The following is a 19,462-nucleotide window of genomic DNA, read 5'->3' on the forward strand; positions in this document are numbered from 1 at the left end:
GGGTGTCTATCTCACTGAGGCGATGTTGCTTCAGTCCTTGGAGAGACGGGTCTCAGGGGATTAAGGGTGTTTTATGTTATTTCTTTCTCCCCCAGGAGGGAAATAGAAGAGCAGGATTAGTTGCTGGCCCGGGTCTGTCCATTAGAAGCCCCCACCCTCCTAGGGTTTGGGGTTTTTGAGTTTTCTGGTCACCGCTGCATCCATCTCAGCAGCAGCTTTCTGCTCCGGGTTGATAGCTCCGTCAACACAGCGCTGTCCGCCCGTCCCCCGCTGCTCGCTGACCTTCCAGCAGTCATTCAGCAGCAGAAATCAATGTTTCCTCCAGACAGACCGCTCGGTGTGCGCCACACCACCGGCCTTCAGATGGCTTCCAGGGCCGGAAGGACACGTAGCCCCAACCGTAACGCGGTTTCTCCTTTATCTCCCGACAGGACATCACCAGCCCCCTGCCCTTCCCCAAGATCTCCCTGGACGACGTGCAGGACAACCCCGAGATCAACGGCGACCTCAATGCCTACATCCAGTACCGCGTGCACGGCAGCCGCGACATCATGAACAACATCAGCCTGAACGGCAAGGCGGACCCCCTGGTGGTCAGCAAGCTGAGCAGCCACCTGGGCACGCGCAGCCAGGGCTCCTACCTGTACCTGAAGCTCACCCTGGACCTGTTCCAGCGGGGCCACCTGGTCATCAAGAGCTCGGGCTACAAGGTGGTGCCGGTGTCGCTGGCCGAGCTGTACCAGCTGCAGTGCAACATGAAGTTCATGACCAACTCGGCGTTCGAGCGTTCGTTGCCGGTACTCAACGTGGCGCTGGCATCGCTGCACCCCATGACGGACGAGCAGCTGTTCCACGCGGTGAACGGCGGCAGCGTGCGCGGAGAGCTGCCCTGGGAGGACTTCCTGCAGCGCATGGAGCTGCTGGCCTGCTTCCTGATCAAGCGGCGGGACAAGACGCGCATGTTCTGCCACCCGTCCTTCAGGGAGTGGCTGGTGTGGCGGGCGGACGGCGAGAGCACCGACTTCCTCTGCGACCCCAGGTACGTTTGAAACCTTGACTAGTCACTGCTGACTAACTACATGAACTACAACCGACTGACCCCAGGTCAGTTTGAAACTATGACTGGTCGCTACTGACTAACTACATGAACTACTACTGACTACCACTCTCTGTACCAGGTCAGTCATAGTTTCAAACTGACCCCAGGTCAGTTTGAAACTATGACTGGTCGCTACTGACTAACTACATGAACTACTACTGACTACCACTCTCTGTACCAGGTCAGTTTTAGAACTTAACTAGTTACTACTGAATAACTACATGAACTACCATGGACTATGGCTCTGGGTTAAACTGTGTAAAAGTGTCTAAAATGTGTTCAAAGTGTGTTCAAATGGGACACTAGTGTTGCTCAATAGAACCATTTCCTCGCCAGAGTAATGCCCAGCTGTACGTCAAGCCCTTATACACAATTCAGTATTTTCAGCACGTTGCTGACGAGAGACAGAGAGAAAGATCTGTTTGGATCAAACGCACACACACACACAGACACACTTTTAATGTGATCATTAAAAAGACATACGATACATTTATGCACATATGAACTCAATGAAGCAGATTTCCCCATCTGGACAGTGCAAGGTAAATGGAGTCCGCTAGTCATAACATTGTAATATTAATGGATGTCATCGGAGAGGGCTTGCAACTGCCAAAAAAAGGAAGTCAATGTTTGCCAGGAGACGGTTGTGGAGACGGTTGTGGAGACGGTTGTGGAGTGGCGGTGCACAGTGTACCTCCTCCTCCCTGCTTCAGTCTGTAAATAACATCAGCTCAAACTCCACACACAAACACAAACTGCTTAGCGCATTGTTTCTGTAGCCAGTAAAACATTCCAGGGTTTCTTCTTCCCAGAAGGAAGGACTTTAGTGTACATTTATCCGACGCATTACTTATCTTTTTTCTACTTTTTTAACTCGTCTGCGATAGTTTTTTAAAACTTGGACCGGAGTGCTTAGGACGGCTGATCTCGTGTCCCCAGGGAGCTCTGCTGAGAGTCCGATAGCAGGATTCAGGATTTATGCTTACATCCAGGAACAGCAATCTCTCTTCTGTCCGCGGTTCGCTCTAAATGTACATCGGCGGCAGCAGGTAGCGTGACCATACATCCTGTCAACCTTGCTCTACTGGCCTCAACTCCATCTGGATGGTCTACCGTCCACAGAGTCTGACGTGTGTGTGTGTGTGTGTGTGTGTGTGTGTGTGTGTGTGTGTGTGTGTGTGTGTGTGTGTGTGTGTGTGTGTGTGTGTGTGTGTGTGTGTGTGTGTGACTGTGTGTACGTGAGTGTGTGTAAGAGGGACTGCGCTCATGCACTTCTGTGTGTGCATGCATTAACGGGTCTGTTTGATGTTAGCTTAATGGAATAGCTTCAGGGTAAAAGCTGAAAGTACAAAAGTCCAAAGTGGAGGTTCAAGCAGACCTTTATTGAATCAGTCCCACTGAGATGGAGATCGACTGATCAAGAGAGACCTGAGTACAGAATGGATAAACGAAACATAATACAATACCAATCAAATGTATAATATCAATCAAGATAATTACAATAATAGAATTATAGATAATAGAATAACATCAAAATTATAATAGTAATATAATAATAACCATTTAAAACACTATTCAAATCGCACTCAAATCACTGCAATTCATTCCAAGTGAACGATGCAAAGAATCCTAAAGCATCCAAAAATCCTTCTCAGATCACTGTTAGTTGGAGCTACCTGCAGCGGCAGCCAGTCCTTGTAGTTCATACAAGTTACAAATTGGTCTCAATCAAGACGATCAAGACGGCAGACCCCTGTTATTTCTCGCCGTCGGAGTGTCCTGCTAATGACTGGATGAGGTCGCCGGGGTTTCCACTCTGTCCCTCCCCTGCTGTGCTCTGCTGAGGGCCTCCCCGGCTGAGTTTCTAACGGGCCCCTCCGTCGAGGCCCTCGGGCCCTTGGGCCCTACAGTTCCACAGCTCGGTGTCTCCTCAGAGCATTTCACCCGCTTCCAACACGCGGTCATTCACCGTGGTCACGAAAAGCCCCCCAATCATCTAGCGGGGAACTTCTTCTGATGGAATGGAAGAGTAGGAAAAAAAGGCTGCATTCTCTCTCATGGTTTCTTTTAAGAAAATGAACTCCACTGTCACTCAGTCTCTCTCACACACACTCACACGCACATATGCACTTGGGGCACGCACACATAGAAAGCTAAGGAACTAATAGCAAGGTTTTTAGCTCAATCAAAGAGAGCAGCGATCATGCGTGGCCTTTTAATGAAGTTCTGCCTTAATTAACACCAGAGACTGCTGAGGGGAGGGAGGAGAACAAAGATTGCATTCTATCGAATGCCCCTCCTCCCCCTCTCTCCCCCCTCCAGCCTCATCACCCTCTCTCGCTCCCTCCTCCATCACCCCCCTCCATCACCCTCCTCAATCCCCACCCGTGCGACAGACACTTCCCAGTACAGAAGGGCAGGCATGGAGACGTCTAGACAGTATTCTATCTCTAATCACTCCAGCGCTGGACAGAATAACTCTGTGATGATGTTGAAATCCCTTTTTACCCGGGGCTCATAACTGCCAAGGAAACCTCAAAGAACTTTTATGAACCAAGAAGATTATGAATTAAACACACAAAACACACAAGGGGGAAATCAAGAGTTTCCTTATGAGATGCGATTAGCACTGGGTTAAGAATTAGCACCAGTATTAGCATTAGCATTAGGTTTAGCATTAGTATTGGCCATATTATTAGGTTTAGCATTAATGTTGTTCAGTGTTCAGTGTTCCTGCTGAGGAAGACTGCCCCTAGAGGCCTGATAGACCATTGACCTTATATAACCCTCCTGATTAGTGTGCTCAGGTATAGACTGATCACTGCCAGTTAAATGCAGACCTGAACTGGCATGCATGGGTCTCCAGTTCGGCCTCCCTCATGCGTTACTGACAATAAAACCAGAGTTGAATGGAGGCAATAAATGGACAACTGAATAGCATTTCCCTGTCAAGAACTCGTGGCCAACTATAACTATAACTACACCAGCATGTGCATAAGAGAAACCTACTTCAATTATCGGTTAAGCATTGGGCATTGGGTTTAGCATTAGCATTGGGTTTAGCATGAGTCGTGGTATTAGTTTGGCATTAGTATTAGGTTTAGCGTTAGCATTCCGGTTAGCATGAGCTTTAGTATTGATTATAGCATGAGGATGACCAGAGCTTTTCCCGAAAAGTAACAGTGTTGCTTAAAGCATACAACACAAGGTTCATTCTGAGGCCTATCCGAGCTGGATGCTCTATGTATTTATGTATTGTCGTGCTAGCTCGCTGAATGTAGCCTGTGTTTGTTCTCCAGGAGCGGCCACGCCCTCATGGCCTTCATGCTGTCCCGGCAGGAGGGGAAGCTGAACCGGCAGCAGACCATGGAGCTGGGCCACCACATCCTCAAAGCTCATATCTTCAAGGTAGCGCAGCATGGGCCACATTACATATGCAGCATTATTACTGGGTTTCTGTGTGTGTGTGTGTGTGTGTGTGTGTGTGTGTGTGTGTGTGTGTGTGTGTGTGTGTGTGTGTGTGTGTGTGTGTGGTATATTCATGAGATGATAATATAGTGTAACATAAGCATCGAGATGTAGATATGATCTGTTGTGCTTCATCGATTTTTGTTCTGTGTGTGGCTGTGTGTGTGTTTGTGTTTGTGCTCTGTGTATGTGTATGTGTGCGTACATGTGTGTGTGTGTGTGTGTGTGTGTGTGTGTGTGTGTGTGTGTGTGTGTGTGTTCTCCATCCAGGGTCAGAGTAAGAAGACAGGTGTGTCATCCAGTGTCCTGCAGGCTCTCTGGATCAGCTGCAGTGCAGATGGCCTCTCAGCAGCCCTGTCCTCCCTGAGGAACCTGTACACACCTAACGTCAAGGTACACACACACACACACACACACACACACACACACACACACACACACACACACACACACACACACACACACACACACACACACACACACACACACACTCAGACCTCCCTGAGGAACCTATACACACCTAACACCAAGACACACACACACATACACACACACACACAAAAACATTCTCTATTCATACTTTGCATGTGACGTCACAACGACTGGCTGGCGGGCAAGAACTCCAGCAACGAAACCTAGTAACCTAATCAGGACGTCACCAGTTTTACCACACAAACGGTCCTTAGGTTCCTCTTAGTCCAAATACCGTCATGATGGAAAGATTAGTTCAACGGGAGCATTTGTGCCAGGCATATTCATGGCAAACTGACAAATTAGACATATATTTTTGTACGGAATCGCCCTGCTTCTGAAATGCGCAAACATCTCCGCCCAGCGCTCATTCCACTGTGCAAATTAAATCGCACAGCATTCTGTAACGGCAACTGTGCGATCATCCCTGCCCTCACACATTGTTGAAATCATATGCTGAATCTTTCTATGTGTTTTTAGTGGATGATCGGGCTACAATAAGACCACATTGGCTTTGTAATCGCGGACAAAAGGGGACATTTCATAGTGGATGGTGGAATAGTAACATTCACCTTTGCTTTGATTATGAAGATATTCCTGTTTTTCACCTCCCATACGACAGCGTTGTTAACCCATCCGTAGGCTTTAAATTTTTGTGCGGTATAAGGTGACGGATTCTCTATGTAAATGTAAATATCTCCAAACTCCAAGTCTGGTAGAGTCTTTGCCAGCTTCAAAGCAATGAATACATCAGCGGGTGCTGTGTATGGATCACAAGTTCTGAGTAGGCCTATGTTTATCTTCTCTTCCTATCTAATTTTAACATTTTGTGACATATGGTCTAAATAGTTGATTGATTGAAGTATCGGAAATCTGCAAGGCTGCAATTCCCCTGGTTGGCCGTTGTTCGTCGCCATTTTGCCAGCGTTTGTTGCCCTCCAGGTATCCATGGTAGTCACGTGACTGCAAAGTATGAATAGGACACACACACATCCCTGCGGAACCTGTACACACCACATGAAGACACACACACACACACACACACACACACACACACACACACACACACACACACACACACACACACACAAACTCTATCTAGGACACACACACATCCTACCTGGTCCATGATACCTACAGACTATCCAATCACACTGAATGATTGTGTCTTGAAACCACTGGCATCTGCTCTCACCACAGTCCCCCCCCAGGGCTTTTTAATACCACTGATGGTGTCAGGGTGTGTGTGTGTGCCCAGAGGTGAGTTCCTGGGAGCATTCTCTCAGGGTGATGAGTTGGCCTCTCTGATTGATGTTGCCGCGGAAAGGAGAGATGCATTTGTGTCTTCCTCCCCAGTCGTTAGTCTGATCCGTCTCCTCTCTGCAGGGAGGATAAGGCCCAGTAATTACCCCCCTCCCGCTGAGATTAGCAGTCATTTAATAAACAGGAAGGCCACGATAATGGTGGCGCCAGGACATGTAATTTATTTATTAGCTTCTTAATACTTTGGATCATCCCAGTGATGTGTTTGCCTTCCACTCTGCTCCCCGAAGACGAGGATAAGAGACACACTGGCCTTTCAGGAAGTCGTTACACTGAGTGATGAGCTCTATCTTCTAGACACATGATGGTACCTCAGCATCAGCACTAAAGTGGCATCTCATCACTTGTTCTCTCATGCTCTCTCTCTCTCTCTCTCTCGCTCTCTCTCTCTCTCTCTCTCTCTCTCTCTCTCTCTCTCTCTCTCTCTCTCTCTCTCTCTCTCTCTCTTCTCTCTTTCTTTCTTTCTTTCTTTCTTTCTTTTTTTCTCTCTCTCTTGCTCGCTCTCTCTGAGTATGACAGACCGTATGGCGAACATGCCGCTACATAGTGAAGTGACCTTGTTCTGTCCTGGGAAGTTAATCATTCATGTAAATCAGCACTGTACATTATGCTTCCTTATCCAGCACACGTCTCCTCATTCATCTGGCTCAACCTCAAGCAACACCTTACTGCGTTAATTACTCTTTAAATCCATGAAGTCATCAGTTGCTTTGGAATGATGGACTACCTCCCTATATATCCATCAGCCATCAATAGAATCTGACAAATGTTGATAACATACTAATATTGCTAATATTAGTATATTATTTCTACTAATATTAGATAAAAATTTTGTTTTGTTGATTGCAACCTAACCCTCACTTCCTGTCCCTCGCCTTGTCGATGTGACCCAATCAGGTGAGCCGGCTGCTGATGCTGGGCGGGGCCAACGTGAACTACCGTACGGAGGTGCTGACCAACTCCCCGGTGCTGTGCGTCCAGTCCCACCTGGGCCACCTGGAGATGGCGGCGCTGCTGCTGGAGTTCGGCGCCAGCGTGGACGTGGTCTCGGAGAACGGCATGAGCCCGCTCTGCTTCTCGTCGGCCGCCGGCCACCTGGGCCTGGTCAGCCTGCTCTGCATGCGGGGCGCCAAGGTACGCCGGGGGGGACGGGACGCTGGGACGGGACGCTGGGACCGACCGTGGGGATCATACTCTACTGGTGTAGAGACTGGGTGTTGACTGACGAATGTTAAGAGATGAATGGATCGCAGAACACGACCGTGATCACTGCCAAAAATCATACTTTTTCATTTATCTGCTTGGCAGGCATTTTTATCCAGAGGAAAGTCCTGTGTTTACTTGCAAACTCTCACAGACCGCACTCTCCTTGTTTTAAATCCCTCCAACACCGCATTGTTTTTCACCTGTGCCCTATTAGCACTCATTACCAAAAAGTTAAATAAATGATTTAATTAAAAATTCTTAATTAGCGGGTAATTAGTATATACATTGATTGCTACATCTATCACAGTACGTCTGTACGTATGTAAGTATCTGGGTGAGTGCAGAAGGCGTAGTCCCCTGCTCCACTGACGTCAGTGCTGTGCGCTCAGTAGGTAGAGCGGGTTGGCTGGTAACTGGAAGGTTGCTAGTTTGATCCTCCTCGCTGAGTGTCGAGGTGTCACTGAGCACGACACCTTATCCTAACTGCTCCCGACGAGATGGCTGTCGCCTTGCATGGCTGACACCGCCGTCGGTGTGTGAATGTGTGAATGAATGGGTGAATGTGGTGGGGTCGGCTTAGCTCAGGAGGTAGAGCAGGTTGTCTTGTAACCGGAAGGTTGCTAGTTCGATCTCCGGCCCCTCCTAGTGTCGATCAAGACACTTAACCCTAACTGCTCCTGACAAGCTGGCTGTTGCCTTGCATGGTTGACTCCGCCGTCTGTGTGTATTAACCGTTGTAAATCGCTTTGGATAAAAGCGTCTAATAAATGCCCTAAATGTAAATTAATGTGAGGCAATATTGTAAAGTGCTTTGAGTGGCCACTGGTTAGAAAAGTGCTGTATAAATGGAGTCAATTTACTGCACAGCTGGACCACGTGGATAAGAGTGGGCAGTGTGCCCTGGTCCATGCGGCGCTGCGGGGCCACGCCGAGGTGCTGCAGTACCTCCTGGAGCTGGACTGGAGCCCCGGGGAGCAGCAGAACCACGCCGGGCAGAAGGGCAAGGCCCTGCAGCAGGCCCTGGTGGCAGCGGCTAGCATGGGGCACACGCAGGTCAGTGTGACACACATACACACACACCCATCACCATGGGGAGCATGCACCTGCGCACACACACATATATAGATACTCCAACACACACACACACACACACATACATGGCTCTTAAATGGCTCTTCTCTCGTGCTCTTCTCTCGTGCTCCAGGTAGAGTTTTTTTTCCCGTCGTTCTCACTACTGCTAGTATACAGCGCTAGCTGTACCCCACTTAACCCAGCCAGTAGATTAGCAGCTAGCCGGGTCGCGACCCCCTCGACCCGGCGCAGTACACCGCTGAATGTTACCAGTAATAGCTCCCGACCCACATCACGGTGGAGCTCTGCCAAGGCCAGAGGTAGAAGCCCTTCATGGGTCACTAAGCCGCACAGTCTAGCAATCAGCCGTCCCCTGGATACTGACTGTGCGCACGTCACCTGATACCGCACCGTGCCTCGCCTCACCCGCGCTGTCCCAAGACAGCCCGGTTCCTTTACCGCTGCGCAAAAAAGATCCAAAAACACAGCAGAACTCTGTCTCAAGGTTTATTTGATATCGTATGCTTGTGAAAACTGCCATTAATCAAAGGTTTGTGTTTGGCAGGTCGTGCGGGACTTGCTGGCGTTGACTAATGAGCATGCGGTGCAAATGGACGAGCATGATACGCTGTGGGGAGAGACAGGTACGTGAGGATCCATCTGTTCCACCGCACCACCGTTCCGGTCCGTAGTAGCTCCCCACTGTTTCCTGTGTCTGAACGCTGCCCGCTGGACATTACCCCCTGGTCTCCATCCTGCTCTGCAGTGCTTGCACAGGTTGCTTCAGGGATTGATGAACTGAAGTATAGAGTTCCCTTTGGAGTCAGACTGACTTTACTCTGTTTTACTTCCTGGTAACTGCTGTCCTTTGCTTCCATATATTTTCCTAACTATTGATTTTCGGTTCACTTCCGCTAAATTGTGTCAGTGCTTTTCTCTTTAGAAGCGCTTGGCCTTGGCTCTTTAATTAAACGGTTTGACACATTAAGACGCTCAAGCGCTTTGGCCAGCGACGCTTCAGTGCAGCAGCGAAATGTTATCGATGGAACAAGCTCTGAATGATCAATTCTCATCTCTCATCTCTCCGGGGAATTCTGGGGGACGGTGTTTAATCGGTGAACAAAGATTTGAAAATGCTTTGTTCCATTTTTTTCCTGATACCGGAGGACCGGTAACTTTGAGCAGCAGACTTGTCTCTACCTAATGAGATGAACAGAACCTCTGGACTGCGGAGAGGAAGAAAGCGACATGGTGTTCAAAAGAGTTTCCTGGAAAAAAACAAAGTAACAAAGGTGGAGGTGGTGGTGATAAAGTGCGGCGGTGGGGGATGCATCCCTAACTTGGCAACCAAAAAAAGAAAACGTATTGCAAATTCTGCTTTGTAGTGTCAAAATAAATCACGGCTTAACAGACCTTGAACCTGAACAAATACCTCTCCACACTGGCCGTGTCGTGCAACAACAACAACCTCTTTGGTGTACCGACACCATCCTAAGTGGTATTACTTCAAAATTCATGTCCTGAATTTCTAACACTGGACTAAAACCCCAAGGCACAGATAAATGCGTGTGTGTGTGTGTGTGTTATCTCTCTTGCGGGGCGGGACTTAAAAGCAACCAGAGCGAGCAGAGTTGTTTCATAGCCACGTGCCACATTCTGCTCCCCTGCCCCCCACATCAGACTCTCGTGCCCCCCCTGCAGCCTCCCTCTCTGCAGGGCCAGAGACGCCGGTCAGGCCGGTAAAGGAGAGGAGAGCAGGGTTGCCCCAGTGTGTGTGTGTGTGTGTGTGTGTGTGTGTGTGTGTGTGTGTGTGTGTGTGTGTGTGTGTGTGTGTGTGTGTGTGTGTGTGTGTGTGTGTGTGTGGTGGGTGGGTGGGTGGGTGGGTGGGTGAGGGGGGGGGGGGGGGGGGCAGGCTGATAAACAGCAGCAGATTGCTTGAGTCACTGTTATAACCCAAATTGTTTTGTTTCTGGGGTTCTTCCATACAATTCATTGTGCAGAATTGTTATTCTAACCTTGTCTCAACCTGCAGTCTAAAGCAGAGATGGAGATATGGCCTTGAATAATTGGACCTGAAATGATTCCCTCAGTAAACGACAAGCAGTCTAAGGGAAAAATCACATTTCTATTTAAAATTCACTGGAAAATAACATTTCTATGCAAATAGGGCCAGTGTGAGTGCCTCTCATGTTTGAATAGAAGCAAGATTGCATTCCACAGCCGTGCAAAGCCCAGGGAAAAAATCTGCTCAGAATACTACAGCTTCATTACCTAGAGCTGGCCTTACTAGCGCTGGTCTACCTAGAGCAGGGGTCTCAAACTAATTTTCACCCCGGGCCACATAAGCATTATGGTTGCCCTCAAATGGCCGGTTGTAACTAACTATTTTAAATATTTCTTAAGATATTGTTAAATAACTGTCTCTGTGTTTGATTATTTATTCAAGTGTACAAATATACATTGCATACCTGTAGGACATACAGTGGCAGGCATACGTTTAGGCACCCATGCTAAAGTTAACTAAAAAGAGGAATAAAAAATCATCTTTTGGAAATTGATCTTAATACCTTAATTAAATTACCTAGAGATTGGCATGGTTTTATTTCAGTTAGCCTATTAGCTGGTCTGATTTGCATTGAAAAATCATTAGGCTAACTAACAGCTATAAGGCTAACTGAAAAGAACCATGCCAATCTCTAGGTATGGTGAAGGGTATGTGATGATGTGGGGCTATTTTAATTCCAAAGGCCTAGGTGACTTCATCAGGATGCATAGTATCCTGGATCAATGAAATAACTGGCTTTTAAAAATAAAAATCTGCCTGCCTCTATGGGAATTTAACATAGGGGTATCTATACTTATGCACCCTGTATTTTAATGGAGAACATTTATTTATTTACGATACATTATTCATTCACAAAGCAGGTTGGATTTTTCCTCATTTGTTTAATTAAGGCATTAAGATCAATTTCCAAAAGATGATTTTTTATTCCTCTTTTTAGTCAACTTTAGCATGGGTGCCTAAACTTATGCCTACCACTGTAGATTTTAAAATATATGTCAGCACATTGCTCTGTGTTATAATAACATAAATCCCTTTAATTTATCTAATCTTATCTTATTTAAGTTAAGAAACACACATTACTCCATCAATCAAAGATCAAACTGTTCAAGTGAATAAAAAAGACTAATATTATCAAACATAAGAAAACTGCACTCGAAAACCGCACTCATACCCAGCCACTTTAATTCTGTATGGCACAGCACATCTTCAAAAACTGCTGGAACTGGCAGTGATCCAGGCCACGAACCTGAATCAATGCGATATAATGACCAGATGACCGTGGTCATCGGAGGCCTCTGACCTAGAGCTGGTCTACCAGCTAGCGCTGGACTACCTGGACCTGGACTACCTAGACCTGGACTACCTAGACCTGGACTACCTAGACCTGGACTACCTAGAGCAGGACTTCCTAGAGCTGGACTACCTGGAGCTGGACTACCTAGACATGGTCTAGCTTTATTATTAATGCAGTATGATTCCTCTAATATAATTCATCATAATTCAAGTATTCTTCATGAGATAGTTTAGTGACTGAGACTGATGTGTCAGTCAATAGATGCCAGCTCAGTGAATCTGTAATGATCAGAAAAAGGAGGGCATTTGTAATAATTATAATCCTTTTTAATGCAGGACATTCCTGTTCACAAATACCCAGAACCAGGCAATGTAATTTGCATGAATGAATGAAAAATAGCTTTTCTCTTTTCTCTCTATTCCCTTCGTGAATCACGTAATTGTGTAGATATATGCAGACTTTTGTGTTCTGGTAAAAGGTAGCTTCCATAAAGGTGTGTAACTAAAAAACTCTTCTGGTTGCTTGTAGGAAATTGTTGGAATAATTATGACACTATAATTGTACTTTTACTAAATCTGTTCAAATGTGCTCAAAGACACTTCTCATTTGCATGAAGATGGATTAATTATACTTCTCTTAATGCTGCTGGTGCATCAAATAGAACCCTCCCTCCCCTGATGAACTCCTCCAGCATTGATCAAAACTTCCTCATGTATTTAATAGGGTGTTTAATAAGCCCTCACACAAGAGGCTGTATACAAACGTACAAATTGAAGGTTGATTGTGCAATAATGCAGAGGAGCCCTCTATTACCCACTCCTTGTCATTGGAACCAAACGCAGCCAGACGAACGGCCGTGCCAATGCAATGTTTTCTCCCCGCGTCTCCTGCTATCACAGCGGGAATCCGTTTAAACGATAGCATCTCTCACTGCGGCGTCTGGATGAATGCCGCCTCGGGTAACTAGTTAGCGCTGTTGTTTATAGTGCGCTGGTTCCCCGCAGCGTGTTGTTGGTGGGGGTGTTTCGTAGCCGGGGCTGAGGAAAAGCATGGTAGCACACTCTGATGCTGGTGACAGTCTCATCAGAGGCGGCACTCACACCGCTACGCTACACTGGAACACGGAAATACACTTTGTTAAACACACGCACGCGCACACACACACACACACACACACACACACACACACACACACACACACACACACACACACACACACACACACACACACACACTGGAGGCTGTTACACTCCTATCCTAAGATGCTGTTAACTGACTATTATTTATTTATTTATTTTCACTCAGATCCTTATTATCATTTGTGGACAAAAACACCGGAAATTCTTAATCGTTCCCCTACAGCCCCCGCCATCTACTATTCTTCTCTGACTCCATCAGTGTAACTGATTCCCACCACTCTGGTCAGACTCCAGGGTTGTGACCACTGTGGTTCACGTTGATCTCTGGAGGTTGTTAGGGGGGGGGGGGTCCTGGGACTCCTGCTGAAGTAGGGCTTTAGCTGGTGTTGGTCTTGCTTGGTGTGCAATGGAAACATCTCAACAGATCTCGTTCTCTCTCTGGTTCTCTCCTGAGCCACGCAGCCATGACCCGCGGAACCCACAGAACCTGCAGCGTTGAGATAAATATTGGTTGGTTTGGATGGCGGGAGTCCCATGTACTTTGTGTTTCTCATTTCGCCGGATGCGATCATGCGACACAAGTAGGTGACATATAAGAGTTTTGAGGCATGTTCACCCTTTACGGGACTTTGTCACTAAGTGGAACACGTCGACCTGGCCACGCTAAGACCTGTGTGTCCGTGAACTCATTCAGTCATCCAGGACAAGTGAAGCCACCTCTGCCGCAGAGTTTGAAAAGCCAGTGTGTGTGCTCTGTCCTACATTGAGATCTCTCTCCGCGTTGTGACACAGAAGGTTGAGGCAGGGCTGGTATGGGATCTGAGATGAGCTCCGTGCAGACGGATGGATTCAGGTCAGAGACCCGATGAGCTCTCGAAGCCTTCGTGAGGTGAACTTGGAGTGGGAGTTACGGTGTTCTTCCCCATGTGGATCTGGGTGTTTTTAAGGCTGCTAATTCTATTTTAAGACCTCCCCCATCTGTCAGCATACTCCCGGTCGCTCTGTCAATATTGGCCCGCCCACCGCAAACGTCACAGCTAGTTTGGTTTGGCTTTCTGAGGAGAAGCGAAGTTAGAGCCTATAGTCTAAGTGTGAGCGATAAGCTGTCATTTTTCTGTTTTACGATTCATTGGGTTTCAGTTGAGTTTCATTTTTGTAACATAATAATAATAATATGCTGGAAGGGTGTTTGTGATGTTTTGTTGTCTAATGCTCAACTGAAGCATTCAAACAAATGTTAAAAATGTGCACATAGATCAGTACACTCTTAATCTGAAATGACTGAGACGGCTTCTTTTGAGGGGGCGGGACGTCATTTTAATAACCATCTATAATTGTTGGGTTTTTGTTACCATTACCAACTTCCAGCATCTGTTCTCAGCACTATAATGCTAATGTGTAATGCTAATTTCATAATGGTAAACTTACTATACCATGATAATGTCTAAACAAATGGTGTTCTGTTGACAGTGGGATCGGCGCTAACAAGCTAAAAAGCTAAACAAGCTAACAAGCTAACCATGCTACGCTGTGTCCCCAGCCCTGACGGCGGCCGCGGGGCGGGGGAAGCTGGAGGTGTGTGTCTACCTGCTGGAGGAGGGCGCCGCCGTGCAGCAGGCCAACCGCCGCGGGGTGGCGCCGCTCTTCTGCGCCGTCAGACAGGGACACTGGCAGGTGAGCGCGCTGCCCGACCCCTGTCCCCTGACCCTCTCTCTCCATTACCCCTCTTCTCTAACCCCTCTCCTCCCATAGCCACTCTCACCAGCACTCCCTTACCCTAACTCTCACTCACTCACTCACTCACTGACTCACTCACACTCTCTTACGTGTGTGCTGCAGATTGCAGAGCTGTTGCTACAGCACGGTGCTGATGTGAACATCAGCGACAAGCAGGGCCGGACTCTGCTGATGGTGGCTGCCTGTGAAGGACACCTCAGCACCGTGGACTTCCTGCTCACTAAAGGTACAACACTCAATTCTAACACAGATACACTGGTGCCAAATAAAAGACCCCATCACAACTAGCGCTGGCTGAGCCATGCCACAAAATGATCCACAGTTTTTTGTTTTTTTTTACACAATTTTTTTGTTTTTTTATTTTTTTTATTATTGTCTCAATCGACAATTGACAATTGTCTCAATAATTTAACAAAAAAGACAAGTTACACAAATACAATGAGGTGATTGACCAAATGTAATATCACAATGAAGGACCCACTCCTGAAGTAGTGACTCAGCCCCCCCCCCCCCCCCCCCCCCCCCCATGGCCAGCATAACCATGGCGACGGTAACTAATGGACCGGTCTCCACCGGTTGTCTCCTTCATCTGTCACGTCCAGCCGCTCCGACACCACCGGAGTCATCTGTATAAAATTAGCAAGGTGTGATGTATCGCAACATCACAACAAGACATTAACATGACTACACTCATTTATCTTAACTCCCCTCCCCCCTGGTGGGCTAAACCCCAGGAGTGAGGTGTCACACGTGTATGATCACGTGCAATTCACCAGGAAGAGGACTTTAACTTCTTTAACTTGGAATACTTCTTAAACATCTCCCATCGTTGTACTTGTTGTCCGGTTTCTATATTAAGGGCACTTTTCCTATGTGTGTGTATGTGTGTGTGTGTGTGTGTGTGTGTGTGTGTGTGTGTGTGTGTCTGTCTGTGTCTGTGTCTGTGTGTGTGTGTGTGTGTGTCTGTCTGTGTGTGTGTGTCGTTGCTGCTATATAATTGATATTGATTGCATAATAGTCCTTGCCTCTAGCGATTCCCATAGATCCAATGTACTGTTGGTGACATGTATTGTTTTCAGTTTTAATTAACACTCAGATTCAGATTTCTCAATTGACCTGGGGGAATAGTTGTCGGTACCATTCCTCAGCTGAGGATAACAGAACAAAGTGAACAGAGTGATCGCTCACCAGCTTCCGCAAAAAACTCAAGACTCACCTGTTCAGAGTTCCCCTAGACTCTGCATAGCCACCCCATCCCACCCCTCCTACTTGTTGCATGTTGTACGTCCTGCCACTTAATGTACGCACTTATTGTATGTTGTATTTGGTTATAGTACTTAGTTCTGTAGTATCTTATCCTAGCTATCTTTGTTGTATACAGTGAATGGGTTAACCTAGCGATAGTGAGTGCTTGGCACTTGGTTCTATGAACATCCTTATTGTACCGCCAGCGATATATTGTTTCTCTTTCTTCTGACAAATGTACTTATTGTAAGTCACTTTGGATAAAAGCGTCTGCTAAATGCACTCAATGTAAGCGTGTTTAACTTCTGCGGTTCCATCTGTAGGTGCGTCTCTGACCTCCGTGGATAAGGAGGGCCTGACGCCACTGAGCTGGGCGTGTCTGAAGGGCCATCAGAACGTGGTGCAGTTCCTGGTGGAGCAAGGCGCCATTATCGACCACACGGACAAGAACGGACGCACGCCACTGGACCTAGCCGCCTTCTACGGAGACGCAGACATTGTACGTTGGCGGGTCACAAATAACACGATTGGTCTGGGAACGCAAGGAGGGTCTCCTGAAGGGGGCAGTAGAGTCTAGGGGTTAGAGTGTTTGACTCCCAGCTGACCGGTTTCAGGTTGGAACCCTGATGTCTGGACTCCTGAGGCAAGATGCCTAACCCCTTACTGGCTCATTAATAACATCTTAATACACCCACTGTGAGCCACTTTGGATTCGAAGCTAAACGTCTATAGAGTAAAGAAGCAGAATCGGCTACAGCACCTTGCAGCGCTGTGTCGCTGCTGTCTGTGTGCACTACTGCAGTGACCTTGCAGTGCAGTGTGGTTACTCTAGGTGCACTACTGTAGTGACCTTGCAGTGCAGTGTGGTTACTCTAGGTGCACTACTGCAGTGACCTTGCAGTGCAGTGTGGTTACTCTAGGTGCACTACTGTAGTGACCTTGCAGTGCTTCATTGCTGCTGTAGGTGTGCAGCACTGCAGTGACCTTGCAGTGATGTGTGGCTGCTGTAGGTGATGCTGTAGGTGCACTACTGTAGTGACCGTGCAGTGCTGTGTTGCTGTAGGTGCACTACTGTAGTTACCGTGCAGTGCTGTGTTGCTCTATGTGCACTACTGTAGTGACCTTGTAGTGCCGTGTTACTGCTCTATGTGCACTACTGTAGTGACCTTGCAGTGCTGTGTTGCTGCTGTAGGCGCTGCTCTAGGTGCACCACTGTCGTGACCTTGCAGTGCTGTGTTGCTGCTGTAGGTGCAGTATCTGGTGGAGCGCGGGGCGGTGGTGGAGCACGTGGACTACTCGGGGATGCGGCCGCTGGACCGCGCCATCGGCTGCAGGAACACGTCGGTGGTGGTGACTCTGCTGAAGAAGGGAGCCAAGCTGGGTGAGTTCCTGGTCGCCTGGACACGGCTGACCGCAGCAGCAGCCATGCGAGTGCATGTGACGCAGTCATTAGTGGTGCATTTAGATGGCCCCACAATACATTCGGTTACATTTATTCACTTGAGTTAAATGGATGATGCTTAGTTTTTGCTTACTTTCGGTGACTCACTTCATAGCAAAGAGTTGCTTTTTCCTTATTTATGTGCCTGTGTGTGTGTTTCTTTGTGTGTTTGTGTCCATGCGCGTGTTTTAAATTGCTGTGCCTTTGGGCTGATGTAAGAATGTGACCTCCTGAACTCTGACCTCCACCTGAATGGAAAGCATTGTGTTCAACAGCCAGTCAACAGTCCTGGGGCCTCATGTACTAAGACTTGCGTGGATTTCTGACTAAAACTTTGCGGACGCCAAAATCTGGAAAGCTGCTGCGCACAAAAAAATCAGGATGTATCAATCCTTGCGTAAGCACGATTTCATGCAGATTCTCTTTGTACATCCCAATTAACGTGAAATTGTGCGCACGTGCACGAGCCCGTCCCTCCACCCAGTCTCCTCCCTCATTTAATATGCTAATTCGTATAAATAAACCTGCAGTAGTGCACTCGTTAGGAGAAAGGAGAAAATGGAGAAAGGAAGAAAAAATAACTTTAGTGAATGCGAGGTGGAGGTGCTGATTTCGGAGGTAGAGGCCAGAAATAAGATCTTGTTTGGCTTTCTTTCCTCCGGAATCAGCACCAAAAGCAAAAAACTGGCGTGGGAAAACGTTGCCAAGTCGGTCAATGAGGTTGGGGCTGTGGTTGACATTAAAAAAAGTGGTCGGACATCAAGGTGGACGTAAAAAGAACCCACCGGAGAAGTGTGGGTCAGACGGGCAGCGGGACGGAGTCGGGGAGCTCGCCCTATTTGAGCAAAGGGTGGCAGCTGTGATTTGGGATCGGCTCACTTTTACCTATCGATTATTGCCACATTTTGCGCATGCTTTTATATTCTTTTATATTATATTCTTTATTTATTTGGATGCATGCTGACGGTTGTTCCCATACACCCAAGGTGTCAATAATATGTACATAATTCGAAATCGACCGACTGGTTCATTGATAAATTGAATTTAAGTAACAATGGCTTGTTCTTACTCCACGCAACATCAAATAATAATACTGCAGTCAAGAATCTGACGACATATGCGTGAAGAGAGATCCATTAGCGATGTCATGCGTGGTCCTGAAATATGTAACGTTTAATAAATATGTCGTGCTGAAAATAATATTGCTGGGGCTTCCTTTTAATTTCCTTTTAACTCCAATAGTAATATATTTTTATGGGTCTGTTTATGTTTAGCCTAATATCAACAACAGTGTCACATTATCCGTCTCGACAACAATAACGCATGATTGAAGCGCATTTAAGATCACACATCCCGATTCCTGACGTTCAAATCCACTTTGAACTAGCCTCATATTGCAATATTACTTCATGACTCGTGATCGAACAGGCCTAATGTTGTTGTGCTGCATTGCCTCTATGTGCCTCCAACTGACAAAATGCAGCAGAAATGTGCGTAAGCCAGGCATTTAGTTTGCGTGGAGAACCGCACTTTCTCACGTCAAGTCAGTCTTTGTACATCCGAACGTTTGCGTGAGAAGTTGCTTACGCAGCTTTTTTGTGCGTAAGCAAGCTTTGTACATGAGGCCCCTGTTCAGCAGTGTGTCAACAGTCCTGTTCAGCAGCTAGTCAACAGTCCTGTTCAGCAGCTAGTCAACAGTACTCTTTAGCAGCTAGTCAGTCAACAACTGTCTCAGTGTTGCTTATGGAGACTCTTGCCTTTTTCCCCCATTAGCACAGTTAGCCGTGTATGCAAATTGCTAAATTGATAGTAAACATCCTAATGGTCCCCATAGTGCAGTTAGCAGTGTATGCTTAGTGCTAATAGACAGCTTTTTAATGTTTCCCGGAAGCACAGTAGTTTG

The 19,462-nt window shown here is 47.1% G+C and overlaps 1 protein-coding gene across 1 annotated transcript in view; it reads left to right on the forward strand.

Annotated features, from left to right (window-relative positions):
• LOC311358635 (protein TANC1-like) overlaps positions 1 to 19,462 on the forward strand; it is a 115,372-nt gene that overhangs the window by 89,416 nt on the left and 6,494 nt on the right. Inside the window, 10 exon segments of the mRNA XM_084478730.1 lie at positions 432 to 1,039; positions 4,399 to 4,507; positions 4,838 to 4,960; positions 7,259 to 7,495; positions 8,435 to 8,620; positions 9,204 to 9,282; positions 14,677 to 14,810; positions 14,976 to 15,099; positions 16,442 to 16,617; positions 17,367 to 17,499. Of these exon segments, the coding sequence (XP_084334856.1) occupies positions 432 to 1,039; positions 4,399 to 4,507; positions 4,838 to 4,960; positions 7,259 to 7,495; positions 8,435 to 8,620; positions 9,204 to 9,282; positions 14,677 to 14,810; positions 14,976 to 15,099; positions 16,442 to 16,617; positions 17,367 to 17,499 (1,909 nt within the window).

Source organism: Micromesistius poutassou (assembly GCF_964030765.1).
Source record: "Micromesistius poutassou genome assembly, chromosome: 14".
Taxonomy (NCBI): domain Eukaryota; kingdom Metazoa; phylum Chordata; class Actinopteri; order Gadiformes; family Gadidae; genus Micromesistius; species Micromesistius poutassou.